General features: G+C 55.9%; 1 protein-coding gene across 1 annotated transcript in view; it reads left to right on the plus strand.

Moving 5' to 3' along the window:
* Window positions 1-20,348, plus strand: part of KCNQ3 (potassium voltage-gated channel subfamily Q member 3) — a 169,114-nt gene that overhangs the window by 133,095 nt on the left and 15,671 nt on the right. Inside the window, exons 2-9 of the mRNA XM_080646579.1 lie at window positions 4,938-5,028; window positions 6,605-6,731; window positions 7,875-8,047; window positions 11,620-11,775; window positions 12,806-12,916; window positions 13,491-13,586; window positions 15,169-15,263; window positions 17,150-17,176. Coding sequence (XP_080502705.1) covers window positions 4,938-5,028; window positions 6,605-6,731; window positions 7,875-8,047; window positions 11,620-11,775; window positions 12,806-12,916; window positions 13,491-13,586; window positions 15,169-15,263; window positions 17,150-17,176 — 876 coding nt within the window. The remainder of the gene's footprint in view (window positions 1-4,937; window positions 5,029-6,604; window positions 6,732-7,874; window positions 8,048-11,619; window positions 11,776-12,805; window positions 12,917-13,490; window positions 13,587-15,168; window positions 15,264-17,149; window positions 17,177-20,348) is intronic.

Below are 20,348 nucleotides of genomic sequence, written 5' to 3' on the forward strand. Positions count from 1 at the left end.
GTAGCCGGTGCAGTGCATCATGGGACTCAGCATCCAGCTAGGGCCTCATCCAGTTCTTAGTTGATCTGCCCATTCTGAATAAGGAACCCATGTCTGATGGAATGGCAACACGTTCCTTCAACCACATGGGACTCGGTCATCGGCCTGACCCACTGGAGCCGAAGTTCACTCCTGCGGTTGCTAGCAGGTCACCGCTAGCAGATACTGACCTGTGAGCTGCACCAGCCGGCGGTGCAGAGTCTGTGAGCATTGTCTGTCTCGTTTACTTCTCCTGAATTAGGAGCCGCTGTCATTCCCCTTTACAGATGAGGAAACAGGCCCCGGGTGGTGAGTGACAGCCGAGAAAGGAACTCCAGCCTGTTTGTCTTGGAAAGCTCTGCCGGGCCTTCTCACCAGCCCTGGAAGCCTGAACCCACAGGAACTCTCCCGATGGCCTTTGGGATCATGTAACTCAGTCCCCTCCTGTCACAGACAGACACGGAGGCCTGGGAAGAGGTAGATGTGAGCTGTGAGCTTCTTCAGCCAGTCCCTTGGGCTGTGCCCTGTGATTCCCAGAAGCCCTCGGGCTGACGCGGGGAATAAGGAGATCCCAGGCACACGGTGGGTGCTTTACCTCTGGGGCATTTCGGATGGGGAGCCGTAGCCTTCGTCTCCTGCTTAAGACCAAAGACCAGCGGTGGTGCCTGAGGATCAGGACAGTGGGCTAAGGATGATGTCAGCAACACCTGCTCTGTTAGGGGGTTCCGCCTGCCTTCGCCTGGCTAGGGAGAGATTGCACACATCCCCATTCACACAGAGGGTTGGCAGCTCTGCTTCTTGTCCCGGCCCCTGGACCTTCCACTTGAGACACCAAGAGCAGCTACAGAGTGGCTTCCTGTGTCCGTTTCCTCCCATCCTCTGCCCCGCCCTGGGCGGAAGAGGGCAGAGGAGGAGGCCGGAAGCATGTAGGGACTGAAGGTGTCTGCTGTCAGGGCAAGTCTGAGGCCCTTGACCCTGACTGGCTCATTTGCAAGACAGAGACCCCTGCAGATAGAAGGCAGCTGTTGGCTCTGCCCAGGAACTCCGCCCACAAGCCCCTGCTCACTCCTGCAAGTCCTGGGGGGCAGGAAGGGGGGCGGGTGGAGGGGAGGAGAGGGCTGGGCAAGGAGCAGAGGAAGGGGGAGAGAAGAGAGAGGAAGAGGGGAGAGGAGCAGAAAAGAAGTTAGGGGAGGGCACAGTGACAGAAAAGGGGGGTGAACCACAGAGAAGGAAACCGCTATGTCAGAGGAGGAAAAGCATCATTAGGGAGGCACAGAGAGCTAGAGTCAGGACAGGCGAAGGGAGGACTGTCCAGCCACACAAACCTGGCTTCCACCCCCGGCATCAAATTCAAGTCAAAGAGTAAATTGAAATATGCAAGAGGCCAAAAAGCGTTTCCTCTCCTCAGGTGCAGGAACTTCCTGGATGCCTTGGGCTTTATAAATAAATGATTGTTCTCAAATCTCAGAAAGCGGCTCCCTGAGGTGGCTGGTGCTTTGCCTTCTTGATGGGCCAGGAAATGCCAGGCTGGGCCGGGGCCTGGCGTTTGCTGCCCCCCGCTGGCCAAAGCCCTGCTCTGCTCCCTCCCTCCAGTGGGAACCGGCTGAACCGGCACTTAGGTGATTGGTTAAGGCTGAATTGTTGCCTCTGCTGGCTCTGTGGTCCCAGACTATTCGCGAAGAAAGGGATTGAGGTCCCCAGGCCCGACCACTGCCCTAAGCTTTAGACTTGAACTTCGGTCACCCTGCTGGCTCTTTCCACTTGGCCTCAAACTCGGCAGGTCCATGGCGTGGTTCATCTTTCAGTCCTGCTGGCTCTGTGCACATGCTCCTGGTGTCGGTGCCAGCACTTGTCCACCCTGTCACCCACCCCCGAGACCTCACAGCTGCTCCTCTTGCTCAGCCTCTGCACGCCCTTCGTCACAGATCCTGCCAAGACCTGCTGGACCCTCGTTCACTCTCATGGGACCCTTGTCATCTCGCCAGTCAGCCCTCACCCTCTCATCCACCCATGTCAACAGTTTCCCGAAGCTGTCCTGGCATGGGGCAGACTTTGTCCATATAGATCAGGAGTGGGAAATCTTTTTTCTACCCAAGGCCATTTGGATATTTACAACATCAGTTGCAGGCCATACAAAATTACCAACTTAAAAATTAGCCTGTTGGCCCAGCCTGCGGGGCTCAGTGGTTGAGCGTCCACCTATGAACCAGGAGGTCACGGTTTGATTCCCGGTCAGGGCACATGCCCGGGTTGCGGGCTCCATCCCCAGTGTGGGGCGTGCAGGAGGCAGCCGATTAATGGTTCTCTCTCATCATTGATGTTTCTATCTCGCTCTCCCTCTCCCTTCCTCTCTGAAAACAATAAAAATACGTTGCTGTTTTTTTTTTTAAAAAAAATAGCCTGCTGTATTTGGTCAAACATTTAATGAACTCACCCCTAATGCCTTACCAGACCAAATGATTTCTCGGGCCTTACACGGCCCACAGGTCTGCCGTTTCCCATAATACAGACAGCGATGTAAGGGAAAGATACCGAGGCAGGTGATATGGGTGTGGACATGGAGCTGTGTATATTTAAGGGTCTTCTGCTGGATAAAGCCCAAACCCTTCCCTTAGCCTACAGAGCACTTCCCATCCCCTCTGCCTTGTCTCTCCAGAACCACCTGACATCCTTGGCCTTCGATTCCAACAGCAGGGCAATTGCTCATCTCTGAAGTCACTTCTATCCATTCTCTAAACATTCCTGGGTTCTAAGTGCCAGACTGTGAGACTCAGCATCCAGCTAGGGCCTCCTCCAATTCTTAGGGGTTCAGAGAGAAACCAGACAGTGTCCGCCCTCAGGGAGTGGAGTCTCAGAGATCAAATACTCAAGCGCAGCGCAGACACCATCTGAGGAATGGGTGGGGGTTCACCGTGCTCTGTACACACTGGGTGCACTTGGCACAGACCCCCATTCCACACTGTTCGTGTCCTGTGGCTGCGTAACAGTCAGTGGCTTATCAGCAACACACGTTACTGTCTCGCGGTGTCCGTAGGTTGGGAGTCGGGGCACAGCTTCTCCGAGTTGTCGGCTTGGGGTCTCCCAGCGCAGTTTGGGGCTGGGTGATGTTCCTTTCTACAGCTTAGGTGTTCTCCTCCAAGCTCACCCGTGGGTCTCACTTACATGCTGGCTGTCAGCTGGGGGCTTCTCTCGGGTCCTGGAAGCCACCACCGTTTCTTGCCTTGCCGCCCTCCAGCCCCTTCACAGCATAGGAGCTCACTCCCAGGCCAGCAGGAAACGCCCTCGCTCCATCCTGCTGAGATCGATTCTTACATAAAGGAACATCGTCACAGGCGCGTCTCTCTCATTGCCTTTGCTGCATAACGAAACCTAATTGAGGGGGCGACAGCCCATCATCTTTGCCTTGGTCTGTTGTTAGAAGCAAGTCAAAAGTGCCGCCTGCACCCACGGAGGGGAGAGTGCCAGGGCATGACTCACTGGGAGCAACCTTGGGGCAGGCCCACCGCACACGCCTCGTGGGATCTCCCCGAGGTTTACATACATTCTGGATCTGGAGCGTCGGTAGAATCTCTCTGAATTAGGTCAGCTGTGGGACGCCGAGCTCTTCTCTCTCCCCAGCCACGGGCTTCAGCTCCGTGTTCAATGCCAACTCAAGACAAAGCCACTCCCACAGGCTGTGGTTGATGGGTTGCGTTGCAGGACCACAAACCTAACATTTTAGATGTTCTTGTTCTTAAAAACCCTTCAACACGTCGTGAGGCATGTCCTCTCTCATCATTCCCAGCCCTGAAGACTAACTCCCACCTCCAATTGCTTTTCTTTCTTTAAAGCAAATTTTATTGATTTGAGAGAGAGAGAAACATGGATTTGTTGTTCCACTTACTAACACATTCATTGGTTGCTCCTTGTATGTGCCCTGACCAGGTATCGAACCTGCAACCTTGGCGTATCGGGACCACACTAACCGACTGAGCTGCCCGGCCAGGGCCCTCCTCCACTTTCTTCATTTGTGTTGCTGAGGAGGTTAGCAGTCTCGTGTCGTTAGGGTTGCAACTTCCATCTCATCTGGCTCCGTACACGGTTTCACTAGACCCGTGGTCGGCAAACCGCGGCTCACGAGCCACATGCGGCTCTTTGGCCCCTTGAGTGTGGCTCTTCCACAAAATACCACGGCCTGGGCGAGTCTATTTTGAAGAAGTGGCGTTAGAAGAAGTTTAAGTTTAAAAAATTTGGCTCTCAAAAGAAATTTCAATCGTTGTCCTGTTAGTATTTGGCTCTGTTGACCAATGAGTTTGCCTACCACTGGCCTAGCAGGAAGAACGCTCGGCAACCTCACAAACCATTCTGAAGATCCCCAGTGGAAAGAGGTTACTTCCTTGAGCGCCTTCTGGCTGAAAAAAGCAAAACAAGCAGAAAGGAAACGGTACTAAGACGTGGTGATGGAGGCCTTCTCGGGGTGGATCACGTTCTGGAAGGAGTTTGTGTTTTCCTTACCCTGAGAACGTTTTCATATATTCTAACGCCATAGTCCTGTACGAGCAGGACATGTCATTCACGTATTCACATTCCTGATGGTTCACTAAAGCGTGTGAAGACCTTTGTCTTTGGGGGGGTCTGCAGCCCCCGGGGTTGGGACCAGGTGATCTAATTCGAGTTCCAACTAACTAACTGAATAGCTAACCGATGCCACTAACGAGCTAGTAAAGCAGAAGTATGCACAGCCTAGTCTTCTTTAACTGGAATATTAACCCTACCCGCCTTACAGTTTGTACGAGGTTAAACGGAGTGACACGACAGAGGCCCATGCCCGATGGAGTTTGTGGCCTCATCCCACTGTCTGTCTGTCACCTTTCCCCGTCCAGCCTCGGAGCAAGCCGGGACTCGGCGCTGCCTTAGACTCCGTCTTCTTTCCCTCCCAGGTTCCTGATCGTCCTGGGGTGCTTGATCCTGGCCGTGCTGACCACGTTCAAGGAGTACGAGACGGTCTCGGGGGACTGGCTTCTGCTGCTGGTGAGAACGCGGACCCGCCACAGCGCTGCGTTTCTGGTTGGACTTCCACTGCCGAGGCCAGGAGGCTGCCCTTGGGTGCAATTGTGCCCCGTTGGTTTGGGCTTCCTGGGGCCTCTGGCCAAGCCCAGACCCATGAGAAAGCAGTGCCTGGATCACATGGTCAGGGCTGCCAGGGGCACGGGTGGAGTGGGGAGTGCCATTTGTTATTCTAGATCAGATAGATAGATAGATGGATAGATAGATAGATGGATAAATAGATCTCCATGCATCATTAAATTCTAAGCTACAGCTCCCAGTCCCCTGAAAGCACAGAGGCATATTCCATTCCGAATAAAATAATCCGCCCTGCCTCTGCTTTCCTTCCTAACCCTGAGGATCTCTAACTCTGCTCAAGGCCAAGCGCTAAACCCCGTTCCCACCTAAGCTTACCTCCCCCAACGGCCTCTGCCTGTTTTCCTTTCGGTTGCCCGTCAGGGTGTGGGAGAGAGAGGGGGGCCTCGCGTTCTTCAGCAAGTGGCCTAATGCCCTGACTCGGATTCCTCACGTCCTGGCCTGAAATATGTGCCAACAGCAGGTGGGCAGCCATGCCGACGGGCTGGGAGCAGCCTCCTCTGCTCCGGGCAGAGGCCCCCGGGGGCCCTGGCCCTTGGAGTGACCAGACCTTGCTGGATGCGGACTCAGCCCCGCTCTTCAGGGAGCGGGTGCCCGTCCCCAGGGAGGGCTCACACAGCAGCAGGAGCTCTGCCTGGCGCTCACTTGCCATCCTTGGCTCCGAAGCCAGCAGATTCCTTCTGAGAACAGGTGTTTCCGATCCACGCCCCCTGAGCTGAGACCTGAGCGGGTGGACCCTGGGTGACCGTCTCCTTCCAGGGACTAGGTTTCTGGGGTCACCGTGGAGCAGCCGCTCCCCAGGGCCCCCGGAGACCACCGAAGAGAGAGGGAGGCAAAGCTGTCCTATCTGATCAAAGGGAGGTGCAGGGGGGACGGGGCCCACCCAGGGACCCAGGAGGCGGCGTGGGGCTTACGACGTGGGCTCCAAGCCAGGTTCCTAGCCTGGGCTGCTTCCTTTGCCACTGCGTAGCCTTGAGAAATTCGCCCCCCTATTCCTTGCCTTGGTTTTTCAAAGTGTAAAATGAAGATAATATTACGAACACTGTCTGCATGGTGCCTGCCCCGGAGCCAGGCCCAGTGACACCGGCGCAGTTAGCAAAACCAGGGACTGGCACTGGGTGTGATTCGTAGACGGGTTCATTGAAACCTCTCTTTTCAACACAACTGCCCTTATTAGGGGCGTTGAATACATTAGAGGGATTTAAAAAAAAAATAATAATCCATTGGAGCAGAAATATAGAAAAAAGGCCCGGCAGGCATGGCTCAGTGGTTGAGCTTCGACCTATGAACCAAGAGGTCGCTGGTTCGATTTCCAGGCAGGGCGGATGCCCGGGTTGCAGGCTCAGTCCCCAGTAGGGACCCGTTCTCTCCCCTCCACCACAGAGCAGTGACCGCTGCAGCCACTGCGGGGTCCCGAGGCCTGGGCCCTGGTCAATCCGAGTCTCGGCTTATTTCTTCAACACAGGAAACGTTCGCGATTTTCGTCTTTGGAGCCGAATTTGCTCTGAGGATCTGGGCCGCTGGCTGTTGCTGCCGCTACAAAGGCTGGCGGGGGCGGCTGAAGTTTGCCAGGAAGCCCCTGTGCATGTTGGGTAAGCCCACCCCTGAGCCACCCGGCCAAGTCCCCTTCCCGCACTCTTCTCCTGGCGACGCCTGGGCTCTGCAGAGGCCAGCCCCGCCTTCCCACCCCGCACCTCCCCGAGCTCCTCTGGCTGCTGAATCCCCCTCTGTGCCTCCTCATGACCCCACAGCACAGTGATTCTTCCTGGGCGCGGGGCCACTTCGGGCGTTCGGGCTTGGAAGGAGCCAGCCCCTTGCAGGCTATTGAGCATCCCGGTACCTAGATCATAGCACCCAGTCATCCCTGCATATCTGGCCTGATGGGGTGGGGTGGGAGGAGAGACACCACTGCAGGCTGAGAATTGCTTCTATCGGACCCCGTTGTGCCCATTTTCCAGAGGTGGGGACTGAGGCTCACGGAGCTGAGTCATGTTCCAGTCACACAGCATATTCCATCCTAACGCCCAAGTCTGGATGAACCTAGCACCTAGTTCCCCCCGCCCCCCTATGTTGCTCCATCTTGACCCAAGAGAGGCTCTGAGGAGGCGTCCGTCCCTGGGCCCTTCATTGGGGTGCAGGCATTCTGACAGCAGAGAAGGTGAGAGCTGTCACGCTCCCCTCCTGGTGCAGCATAGGCCTGTATGTTTCATCTGAATATCCTATTAAATCAGGACGTGAAAAGACAAAGTCTGCCCACAGTGATGGCTTGGGGACGTAGAACATAGAATCCCAGGGATGGATAAAGCGTCAGGACTATAGAGCGTCGGGGCTGAAGGCCAGCCAGCCAGAGGCCTTTAGTCCAACATGCCCTCCTGTCTATGTCCCAGTCCCCTTCGCAGCAGCCTTCAGCTGGTCACGCGGACTGCTTGCATGCTTCCAGTTGTGGGGCACTCACTCCCTGTGAAGGAGTTTATTCATCCTAACTCCTCTGACTCTCTCCAGGTATTTTGAGTTCAGCCATTCTGTTCCTCCTCTCCATTCCAGTAGATTCTCCTTGTCAGGAACATGTGGCTTCAACTACACCTTACTAGCGTGTCCCGTGTTTCGTCCCGGGAGACTGATTCCACTTCCCACGTGTGGTTGATTCACAATTGCACACGGCAGTGCTTGGCATTCGCCCTGTGCTGGCAGACGGGGCCTCTGGTCACCGGCCCTTTGTCTGTGCTCTCTCCCAGACATCTTCGTGCTGATTGCCTCTGTGCCGGTGGTCGCCGTGGGCAACCAGGGCAATGTCCTGGCCACGTCGCTGCGGAGCCTGCGCTTCCTGCAGATCCTGCGCATGCTGCGGATGGACCGCAGGGGCGGCACCTGGAAGCTCCTGGGCTCGGCCATCTGCGCCCACAGCAAAGTAGGTGCCACGGAGGGGCCCTGAGGCCACGTGGGCTCTCACGCCAGAGGGCATGCCCTCCAGGAGGGTGTCCCAGGGGGGGTATTCTGCCACCACTGGTGATGACAAGGAGAAGGAGCGGGCGGGAGGGGCAGAAGCAGGTGGGCTACGGGGCACTGAAGTAGGCAGACCTGGGCTTGGGGCTCAGCTCCACCAGATACAAACGGCCTGTCAATCAACCCTGGTTGACCCGCAGTTTCCTCATTCCTGGGGCAGGGCCCCTAAGCCTCTGCCTCCGGGCTGTTGAGAGGGCGACCTGAGCTAATGCAAGGTAGCGTGGGGCGGGAGGAGAAGGCTCCAGAGTCACACACATTGGCACTGCTTGTCACCTCGGTGAGAAGTGCTCGGCACACGCCCAGCATGGAGAGTGGTTCAGCTGCTGTTGGTCGGTGCCGATCCCGGATCGCTCAGCCAGGAGTTGGGCACGATTGTTTCCCATCACACCGACAGGGAAGCACATGCGGAAGGAGGAAGTAGCCTGCCCAAGGCCATGCCCTGGGACGCACACCGGGCAGCCTGGCTCCAGCCCAAGTTCAATGGTTTGCTGCTGGGCGTGGTGGAGCCCACCTCTCCGAGCGAGACCAGCAGCTAGGACCACGGGGCTTAGTCTGATCCCCTCCCAGAGTCCCCTGTACTTGAGCAGGTGTGGAAACTGAGGCAGGCAGAGTCCTATGCCTGAGCCGAGGTCTCCATTAGTCCAAACCTTAGCTGTTCCCTGGAGAGTGAAGGAGAACCGTGTGCCTCGGCTCAGGCAGGGAAGCCCTTCGGAGGCCCCGGGCCGGAGAAAGCAGAGCCAGGACCCCGCGGAGGGAGTTGTCCAGAGGAACCAGGTGACCACTGCTCCAGGCCCATGTTCCAGAGTCAGACTTCTTAGGGCCAGGAGAGGCCAGGCTCTGCTCCCAGAACCAAGGAGCCCAGGAGTGTCCGTGACCTGGCGCAAAAAAGGTTGACACCTTCCCGCACACACAGCCTCTGATGTGGCCTGGAGGGCCCCCATCGGTCTTAAAAATGAGCCTTGAGTCACGGAGCTGAGGGAAGAGGGGCCTGGAGCACCGTGCAGAATGGACCTCCGCCCATCACTCCCCACATAGGCTAGGCCCCACCCCTCAGCCACCACCAACCGCAGGGGCTCGGGCAGGTGCAGGAGCCCTCGGGGCAGGTGCAGGAGCCCTCGGGGCAGGTGCAGGAGCCCTCGGGGCAGGTGCAGGAGCCCTCGGGGCAGGTGCAGAAGCCCTCGGGGCAGGTGCAGGAGCCCTCGGGGCAGGTACAGGAGCCCTCGGGGCAGGTACAGGAGCCCTCGGGGCAGGTGCAGGAGCCCTCGGGGCAGGTGCAGGAGCCCTCGGGCCAGGTGCACGAGCCCACGGGGCAGGTGCAGGAGCCCACGGGGCAGGTTCAGGAGCCCACGGGGCAGGTGCAGGAGGTCACGGGGCAGGTGCAGGAGGTCACGGGGCAGGTGCAGGAGGTCACGGGGCAGGTGCAGAAGCCCTCGGGGCAGGTTCAGGAGCCCACGGGGCAGGTGCAGGAGGTCACGGGGCAGGTGCAGGAGGTCACGGGGCAGGTGCAGGAGGTCACGGAGCAGGTGCACAAGCCCTCGGGCGCCAGGAGCAGCCACAGGCTCTGCCTCAGAGCTACTGGTGAAAACCGCATCCAGGCAGGATTACCCTGAATAGCCTTTTAAATGGCCGCAAAGCACAGGACTGGGACACATTTTTGCTCCTCACCCATGACCATTATACCGCCTCTTAATAACCCACAGCTCGTTTTTCTGGGCATAGAATGTGTCTTTGGTTAAGCATCTGATGAAACTTCTGACTCACATCTGGGGGCAGAGCGAATGCAAACACACAGGAACGCTAGAACCGCACGCAGCGAGGCCAGAGGCTGGTGCTCACACAGGAGCCCAGGGAGGGAGGTCCTGTCCCTGCTTCCCCACCTGAGCCCCCTGCAGGCAAACCCTGGAGAGAGGAGTGGCTGGCTGGATCGCATGCACCATCTAAACGAACTGCTCTCTCTGTGGCGTGAGCTCACACGCGTGCACTGTGCATAATGAAGAGTTAGACATTCAGACAAGTCTGCTTGGAAAATAGCAAAGGCAGCCCTAGCCAGTGTGGCTCAGTGGATGGAGTGTCAGCCTGCGGACCAAAGGGTCTTAGTTTCAATTCCGGTCCAGGGCACACACCTGGGTTGCAGGCTCCTCCCCGGCCCGGGCCCTGGTCAGGGTTCGTGCTGGAGGCAACCAATCGATGGGTTTCTCTCACATCGATGTTTCTCTCTGTCTTCCCCTCTCTCTTCCACTCTCCCTAAAAATCAGTGGGAAAATATCTCGGGTGAGAATTAACAAAAAAAGAAAAGAAAGAAAATAGCCAAGACCTAAAGGAACTAGAGATAAACCCGATCTCTAGTCCGGGGAGCAGACATCCAGGCAAGTTCACAGTGGAGGTGACATGAGTCTGCAGCTGGTGCCATGAAGCTCTGGCTGGTCCCGTGGAGAAGGGCCGTTCAGGCAGCGAGACCAGTGTTGGCAAAGGCCCGAGGGAGGCAGGAAGCGAGCTGTCAGCGAGAGCCCAGCAACCCGCAGGCCCGCTGAGTGGCCGGCTGCGGTCAGACAGGTGACAGATATTGATATGAACAACTTTGTTCTCTGACGAATCTACGGGGATGACAGGCCTGATGTCCAGATCGTGTGCGCCCATAACCTTGACTTTCTCCCCACCCAGGCTACCGAGCTGCACCTTGAAGTTGGAATAGAATGAGGGAGAGCGAATCTTAGGGATTGTTCGGTCGGGTGTTTAAACTCCAGTGACGCCCATCTTTGCCATATCTCCGCCCCATCCTTACTCTTCCTTAACTTTTTTTGCAGTAGCTTTCCCTGGTTTACTTACTCATGTGTCCTAGTCTGTCATGTGATAACATGCATGACATAATAGGTTTTAGGTGTCATTTCCGCTCATTTTTAATATGGTTTCAATCAATAGGTGACTCACATGAAAACTGCCTCTGTGTTCCGCCAGGAATGCTCATGGCACTTCCTGGAACTCTGTGGTCCAGTCTTTCATTTTAAAAATCGGGGAACTGAGGCTGGGAGGCGGGGTCCTGTGCCCAGGGTCACACAGGCCCTTGGTGGCAGGTGGGGCCTGTCCACAGCTCTGTGCACTGTGCACACTAGCCTCCCTCCCCCCACGTCTGTTTCCAGTGGAACGGAGCTTTAGTCTGCCCAGTCCTGCGTGGAATCAGTCTCCTGAGTTCCAAGCCTTGTCTCGGAGGCAGCAGTCTCACGTGCCCCTGAAGCCTCGGAGCTGTGATACCAGGGTCCTCCCCGCAGTGATGGAAATCTTCCCCTCCACCCAAGCACTCGTTGTGTTAATGCTGGAAATAATGACCATGTCACTGGCCCCATTTTACAGTGATGGGAGGTGAGGCCCAGAGACGGTGAGGAACTTGCCCAGGGTCACAGAGCCGGTAGAGCTGGAATCCCTCCAGCACCCACCCCACGGCCCCCAGGGACCTCTCCCCTTGTCCTCTGCTCTCTCCAGGAGCTCATCACCGCCTGGTACATCGGGTTCCTGACCCTCATCCTGTCTTCGTTTCTTGTCTACCTGGTGGAGAAAGACGTGCCGGAGGTGGATGCGCAGGGAGAAGAGATGAAAGAGGAGTTTGAGACCTATGCAGACGCTCTTTGGTGGGGCCTGGTGAGTCACCCTTGGCAGACCCCCCTCCCCCCGATGGGGTTGGCCTGTTATCCACAGAGCGGGGGCAGCTGCACTCTGCAGTCACAGTGAGAGCAAGATTGCCTCCATTTCCCGTCCTGCCCGTGGGTGACCTCACGGGCTGCACCCTTGAACAAGCAGGCTTCCCGTCGTGTTTATAAGCAGTCAGGCCTCGCAGCATCCAGTCCCAGGATCACTGGGGCCCGTACCTCATTATTTGCGGGCTGTTACCAACCAAGCCATGCATGTGCAAACACACACGGTGACACAGGCCTTCGGACACAGCTGGCGACTCAGCCCCTCACCCACGGGGACAAGTGGCACAAGGTGGCACCTGCTGAAGGCGTACTTCGCTCCAGAGCGTTGCTTTAGGCACTTCACCTTTATTAACAGTTTAAACTCAAACAACTATTATTGGTCCCTTTTTAACATGGGGAAACTGAGGCACGAAGCCGTCAAGGAACTGATTCAAGGCAGACCCTGAGCCGTTAGTGGTTGACCTGGTATTGGAACTCCAGCTGTGGGCTACAGAGGCCGTGTTCTTACCTGCTTTGCTCTCCTGCCTCCTGGGTTCACAAGTACATGTGTTCACATGAATACATGTGATCACACACAGGAGTGCACAGCACATAGCAGACACTGGACACGCACACATGTGTACACAATACATGTAAATACACTCACAAGCACACATACTCGGTAACGTGGCTATACACAAAATCACACAAATACACGTAGGTACATGCACAAACATGTTTGCAATTAGTGAAACATTTGCTGAGTCGTTGACTATAGGTAGGAAATCCTTAACTCAGGCACAGGTGTGCCCTCGAGGGCCCCATATAAGTTCCTTGATCCTTGGTAGCTTTTCTCCCACGAGATCTCATTCTAAATGGTCACAGCCCCCCCTCCCCCGGTCAGTACAGAGGCTGATGTGATGGGGGGAGCTCAGGGACACACCCCAGGTTTCCCTCTCCCTGGGGGCCCCACGTCTGAGCCCCTCTCCCTTCAGATCACACTGGCCACCATTGGCTATGGAGACAAGACCCCCAAGACGTGGGAAGGCCGTCTAATCGCAGCCACCTTCTCCCTCATCGGCGTCTCCTTCTTTGCGCTGCCGGCCGTGAGTACCTCATGTGCACCCGAGTGCACACACGGGACCCTCCCTGCCTGGCCTGCTCTGCCTGCACCCTCATCTCCCATCCTTTCACACCATGAACTCCAGCACTGTCCACTCACTAGCCATCCCTGCAGCGTGGGGTCTGCTCTCCGCCATGCGTTGTGCTGGTCCCTTTGCCAGGAGTGAGTCCTCCTCCAAGACCCAGTGTCAGCGTTGCCTTCTTTAGACTGCTCAGTCACTCCCTCCTCTGGGCATAGCCCTGGAAGGCCATCTCTGAGCCTGTCCTGGGATTGCACGCTCCATGTCTACGGAAAAAACGGAGCCACGCAGATAATAGACTTGCTCAGGGTCTCACGGCTGAAAGTGGCAGAGTCAGGAGGTGGCGGAGTAGCAGAAGTGGTGGGCAACGTGCCACTAAGCTGGCAGAGGCAGGCCTCCCAGACTTCAAGGCTCCATTTCACCCAGCAACCTGCTCCACTTCTCCCCATCACTCAGTGTTGTCACTGCGGGCCTGGGAGTGGGGTGGGTTCCCAGGAGCGTCCGGGGGGCTGACTCAGAGCCTGACCTTTCCCTCCAGGGCATCCTGGGGTCCGGGCTGGCACTCAAGGTGCAGGAGCAGCACCGGCAGAAGCACTTTGAGAAAAGGAGGAAGCCAGCTGCTGAGCTCATTCAGGTCTGTCTGCTGCGGGTGAGCTGGATGGGATTAAGTCTGTGTGTGTGCATGCCTGGTGCATGTGTGCACACACGTGGGTGGTGTGCGTGTATGTGGTACACATGTGGGGGGCATGTGCATGTATGTGGGCATGCGTGTGTCTGCGTGTGTGTGTATAGGAGTGGGCATGTCATGGTCTGGGACCCGACCCAGGACCAGCTTGCACGTGGGTGGCTGTATGGCCGGGCTCGCTGGGTACTTAGTGACAGTCCTGTCCCTCTCCCTTCCGGGTTCTGCGCCAATCAGGAATAGTCGGTCTCAGGACTCAGACCAACCCATCTGCTGTGTTTTTTAAAATATGTTCTTATGGATTTTAGAGAGAGAGAGAGAGAGAGAGAGAGAAACATCTAAGACAGAGACATCGATCGGCTGCCTCCTGCCCGCCTCCCACTGGGTATTGAGCCTGAAACCTGGGCATGGCTCTGACTGGGAATCCAACTGGTGACCTCTTGGTGCCTGGGTCAGTACTCAACCACTGAGCCACACCGGCCGGGCCCATCTGCTGTTTTGCTAACTAAGCTGCAGTGGAGAATTTGGGTCTTTCTACTGCCTACCTCAGTCTTAACTGGGGGACCCACCAGGAAGTCAGCCTGGCGTCCAGGAGCTGAGCCAGTCGCTGCGAGGAGGTGTGGCCTCACCTCTGCCAGGGCTCGGGAGCCCATAAGCCAGAGAGGAAGAGATGCCTCACATGGGGACCTGACACTCACGCTGTGTCCCGCTGTCCCGCAGTCCCGCGGCAGTGCTGCTGGCTGCCTGCCGGCTCTCCGTGGCCCGCATGCCCGCCCTGGGCTGGGGGCCGGGATGGTGGGGAGAGGTGGTGGCAAAGGCAGGAGTGCCCCCATCCTGTCAGAGGGACTTACTGCTTCGTGGCCTCCTGGCGGTGGAGCACAGGGAAGAGGAGAGTATGGAGTCCTGGCTGTGGCTGCATGGGACTGAATGGCCACCCACTCGTGGCCTGTGTCCCGGGTAGTGAGTGTCTCCGTGGGTCTGGTACGGGATAGTCCAGGGGTGGGCAAACTTTTTGACTCGAGGGCCACCATGGGTTCTTAAACTGGACCAGAGGGCCGGAACAAAAGCATGGATGGAGTGTTTGTGTGAACTAATATAAATTCAAAGTAAAGGAGCGGAGGGGAGAGCAAGAGAACCCTCCGCTCTTTCGGCTCCGCGGGCCGGGTAGAACAGCCGAACAGGCCGGATCCGGCCCACGGGCCGTAGTTTGCCCACAGCTGGGATAGTCCTAGATGCTACCCTACGCATTGTTATTTCCAGGCCAGCCCCAGTCTCCAAGCGTGCGCCCCATGACCCCAACCCCAAACCATCCCAGTATCCAGTAATTCTAGCACATTAGACTCGAACCCCATCTCCGCTGTCTCTTGCACCCAGAAGTGGCACCAAAGACAATGTGTGTCTCCCTACGGATTTGGGAGTCACGGGGGTTTGGTGCCCAGACTCCCCTCTCCCTCGAAGGGCCTGAGCCGTGCTCTAAGGCTGTGGGGCCGGGTGAGCAGTCCGGTCACACCAGGTTGGTCTCTTCCCCCCACAGGCTGCCTGGCGGTACTACGCTACCAACCCCAACAGGATCGACCTGGTGGCCACGTGGAGGTTCTATGAGTCAGTCGTCTCTTTTCCGTTCTTCAGGCAAGTGGTGGGTGACCCATCTGGACCGCTCAGGGCATGGCCAACTGCCCCTCCCGTGGGTCTGCATCGGTGCCCGCGGGCACACATTAGAATCACCAGGGAACTTTAAAACTCCCAGGGCCCAGGGTGATTAATCAGACTCCCCCAGGAGGGGACTCACACATCAATATTTTTTAAATATATTTTTATTGATTTCAGAGACGAAGGGAGAGGGAGAGAGAGATAGAAACATCAATGATGAGAGAGAATCATTAATCGGCTGCCTCCTGTACACCCCACACTGGGGATGGAGCCCACAACCCAGGCAGGTGCCCTGACTGGGAATCAAATCGTGATCTCCTGGTTCAAGGGTTGATGCTCAGCCACTGAGCCATGCCGGCTGGGCGGACATCATTTTTAAAGAAACCTCAGATGACTCAGGGTGCTGATGTTGAGTGGCTGATAAGGGAAGGTCCTGTCAATGTTTGAGCGGGATCAGTGCCTGAGGAAGTGGGGAGCCAGTGCGAGGGGCCACCCTGGCAATGCATGCTTCCCCCACCCCGCATGGCCTGCCCTGCTGCCACTCCGGACGCTGAGAATGGCCAGGCAGATGATGGAGAAGGCCTGAGCTCATGGTCTTAGAGAAGGAGAAAGGATGGGAAGGGATGCCCCTCATTCTTTAACACTGCTCCCCAGTCCTCCTTCTCCTGTCTTCCCTCAGCCTACTCCCTCACCCTTCCCCTCTGTCCTCGTGCGTCAGGAGGGAAAATGGGCCAGAGGCTGTGTGGCCAGCCCAAGGCCAGACTGGAACCAGATGTTGAGCTGACCATGAACTAGAAATTCCTAACTCTCCAGCTGTTCCTGGACTCCGCTACCACGATGCCTCTTCTCTCCCCATTTCTCCCCCTCCCCCATCCCAGCGATAGGCCAGTTATTCATGCAGTGTTTATTGTGCACGCACCGTGGGCCAGGGTATGGGGCGCTCCGATTTTGGAGCTAAAAATACAGAGGCTCTGGCCCCAAGCAGTTCATGGGCTACCACATAATTCTAACACCACGCGATCTGAGTACAATCCCACTTGTGAGATCATCTCAGTGTAGACCCTGGGGAGTTGGATAAGAAACACACCAAAAAAAGGGGGGGCCCTTTCTGCTGGAACGCTAAGGATGAGCGTGACTATCCCAGGCAGGGGAAAGAGGCAGGGAATTCCCCGCAGAGTCTGAGTGAAGGCTCAGAGTCACAAATGCGTGCAGAGCACACGCGGCCTCGTGGGTAGTAGTATGGGCACCGAGCCACGTGGCCTGGGTTTGAGTCCTGACTCTGCTGCTTCCTAACTGTGAGACCCGAGCGATTCCCTTAACCTCTCTGTGCCTCAGTGTTCTCATCAGGAAAATGGGCATGATAATAATACTGCATAGGGTTGATATATGTTGATCCATAAAAAGCACTTATAATGGTCTCTGCCTGTTCATTATTGCTTGGTAATATTTGCCATGGTGATGCCGACTATGGTGATGATGGTGGTGACAGAGTGATGGGTGTGTAGCTGCTAAATGACAACATTCCTGGTTCCCTGGTCTGTCCCCATCGCTAGACAAATGCCCTGAGCCCAGCACGGGGCCTGGGGCAGAGAAGGCGATCAGCAACCATTTTCTAGATGAGCGAATGGATGGATGGATGGATGGATGAATGGCTGAGAGGAGCCTTGAGCGGGCAGAGCAGCAGGGGCCTGGGATCTAGCTGGAGACGCCCATCTCGTTCAGCGGGTCCCCTCGAGACGCACCGCCTCGCCCTGGAGTTCCCCTCTCTCCCTCTGCCTTCATCAAAGGGAAGCTGGGGGGCACTCTTTGGAGTGAGGGTTCCGTATAATTCATGCTTTATTTCTCTCTCCCTCGTCGCCTTACAGGAAAGAACAGCTGGAGGCAGCAGCCAGGTATGTTTCTGATTGTGGATTTATTTTCTCCCACCACTGTGTCGGGACAGAGGGTCCAGTTCTGTGTGGTGTAGGGCCCCTGGGCGGCCATGCTGGTCACGGACAGAGTTTGGGGACCACTCTTCCCTCCCGCAGTCTCAAGCCGCAGCCCCTTGCTGAGTTTCTCCTCGAGGTGGATTCGGTGCCGGGAGTCCCGCACGCGCTGTCTCAGTGGGTCCTCCCAACCACAGTGCGTCCTCCTACCCTCACGTTTGATTGAGGAGATTGGGGCTCAGAGGGATCGTGTCCCTCCCTCTGGGTCACCCAGCTAACTGAGTGACAGGACCAGCATTCAAACTCGGGTCTGAACATGAAGACCACGATACCTCATTACGCATCGCTTCCTTTGCTTCCTGGGCCCCCGGGGGGCTCTCTGAAAAGGGAGTCAAGACTGGAATTCGTGGCCCCACAGCTGTGGGCGCTTCCCGGTGAGGCTGTGAGCCTTCCCTGTCCCTCCCTCTCGCTCCCTCTCGGGAAGATGCTGCGAAGCAGGGAGCCTGGACCTGCTCGAGGCTGTGAGGCAGACTGCCCCTGCCAACATCAGCTTAAATATGTATTTGAGCTATTATGTGGACAAACTGCTTGGAGACCTTGCCATCGGTCTCCTAGAGCAGTGGTCGGCAAACTCATTAGTCAACAGAGCCAAATATCAACAGTACAACGATTGACATTTCTTTGGAGAGCCAAATTTTTTAAACTTAAACTTATTCTAACGCCACTTCTTCAAAATAGACTCGCCCAGGCCGTGGTATTTTGTGGAAGAGCCACACTCAAGGGGCCAAAGAGCCGCATGTGGCTCGCGAGCCGCGGTTTGCCGACCACTGTCCTAGATGGTCAGCTCAATGGCGTCCTTCTGCAGCTGACAGGAGTGGGGCAGAAGGGGTGGCAGGGCCCTGGACCAACGTGTAGGAGAACCACTCGGGGACAGTGGTCTGTGAGAAACTGGGCCCAGTCCTTCCGAATGGGGTCCATGGTGCCCTATCCCCTCCGTCACCCCACCTTAAAGAGACCCTTTCAGACAGCGCTGTGAGCTCTGAGCAAAAACACTATACCGCCTTGCCCCCTTCCTTGTGCCTGTTTTCAAAAGATGAGCGTTTCTTTCTTGCACCCAGTTTGGCCTGTAGGGGGCGCTGGGGGATACTGCTGAGGAGGCTCAGGGGACATCCGCTAGGGAACTGCAGAGGCAGAGCGGGGAGACACCTCAGAGGTCTTCTTGCAGGTACTTTTACAGAAACCGAGCCCCCAGGAGGGCAGGCTCGCCCCAAGTTACAGAGCCCAGGGGTGACACAGTCCAGGTCTCAGGACTCCCAGCGGAGTGCTCTTTCCCCTCCTTCTCTCAGGACCCACAGGGTTTTAGATCATGCAAGTGTTGATACTGCAAATTACTCAGTCTACCTTTGGAGCCTTTTCTGCGCCGCCATGAACAGAATTCAGCCAAACTGGAACATCCATGCCAAAGTCACTGTGCACTGGGTTAATGAAGGCCAGAGAGATGCATTTTGAGGCTTACAGAAAAAGTGGATGGATGGATGGATGATGGATGATGGATGATGGATGATGGATGATGGATGGACAAACTCTTTATTCTACGAGTGTCAGAAACCCAACTTAAATGACCTTGGACTGGGAGGAAAATGTCATGGCTCAATGGTCACCCATCAGACATGGTGGAAACCCGTGGCAAATAAGGAATGGGACCTTCTAGGATTTCTCCCTTCTCTCGCCTCTGCTTCTCTGTGCGGTCTCACTCTTTCGGCTGACCTTCACCATCCTGATAAAGTGTGGATGCAGGCAGCCCCAGGATCCTACACTTCTTCTTTGTCTGCAGGCAGCTCCAGTGCAAAAATTCCCAGGGAAGCCCTTGGGTTGGCCCAATCAGTGCCCCACAGGCACACTTTGGACAGACTCTCTGGCTCAGAGAGTGAGAGGCCACTGCCAGCCCAACCCTAGGCCAGCGTCCACTGTTAGAGTGACTGGGTGTGAGGTCACGATGCTATGATTAGCAGCTCGCGTTAGAGTCACTTGTTTGAAGTTGGAGCAATCAGTTCCCCAATAGAATACGGTCCTTTTCCCTGGAAAACAGGGATGAAACATAGAGCAGACAAAAATCACAATTGCCCCTGACAGTAGGCATCGGTTCTACCCATAATTCTCAAACCCCTAAAAATAATATTGCATTACACACCATCAACAATAAACCGCCCCCACCCTCTTTTATTCCACAGAGCACACCAGAAAAGACGGGTGTGTTGTGTGCAGGACATTGTGTGTTCTTTTGTGTGTGTGTTTGTATTATTAATTTCAGAGAGGAAGCGGGGGGGAGAGAGACAAATATCAATGATGAAAGAGAATCATTGATTGGCTGCCTCCTGCGCACCCCTTACTGGGGATCGAGCCTGCATGTGTCCTTGACCCCAGTGCAAAAATTCCCATGTGCCAGGAACCCAGGACCCCTCTGTTCGCAGGCCAACGCTCTATCCACTGAGCCACACCAGCTAGGGTTGGGACATCATTTGAAGCAGCAGTTATGACTATTCATTAGACGGGCAGCACGCTGGTGATCAGAGGCATTTGTCTGATAGAAACTAGCATTTTCGAATGTTCGAAACAAGTACCCGTTGACAATGCTGTTTACTGGAGCCCAGTCGTTCACTGTGTATTTCCGAGCAATTCCGTCTGGACAGCAGCCTTTGGGCTGTTCTCTGCATTCGTCTTTGGAGAGGGAAGCAGTGTGTTCCGGGCAGCTTCTTTATCTCCTGTCTTGTATTATGTCCTTCCCAACACAGCTGTCAGATTAGTAGACGATCATTCTTTGCATCAGAGAACTTAAGCATCATAACAGTCATTTATAAAGAATGCACACGGCTTGCCGGGTATAGTTCTAAGCACATCTGGCCCTCACACTGAGCCCTTGAGCAGAAGCTATTTTTAACCCCCATTTTACAGATGAGAAAACTGAGGTTCAAAGAGGCAAGTGACTTGCACAAGGTTATATAGCTAAGAAAGTGGCGAGAGCAGGCCTTGGCCTATCTTTGCAGTTCGTGGCCTCAGCCACTGATCGTTGGGAACAGTTAACCGAATCCGTTTTGTTTTCTTCCACCTTTTCTTGGCTCACGTAGATGGAGTCCCTGCT

The sequence above is a fragment of the Plecotus auritus genome, assembly GCF_963455305.1.
Source record: "Plecotus auritus genome assembly, chromosome: 11".
Lineage (NCBI taxonomy): Eukaryota > Metazoa > Chordata > Mammalia > Chiroptera > Vespertilionidae > Plecotus > Plecotus auritus.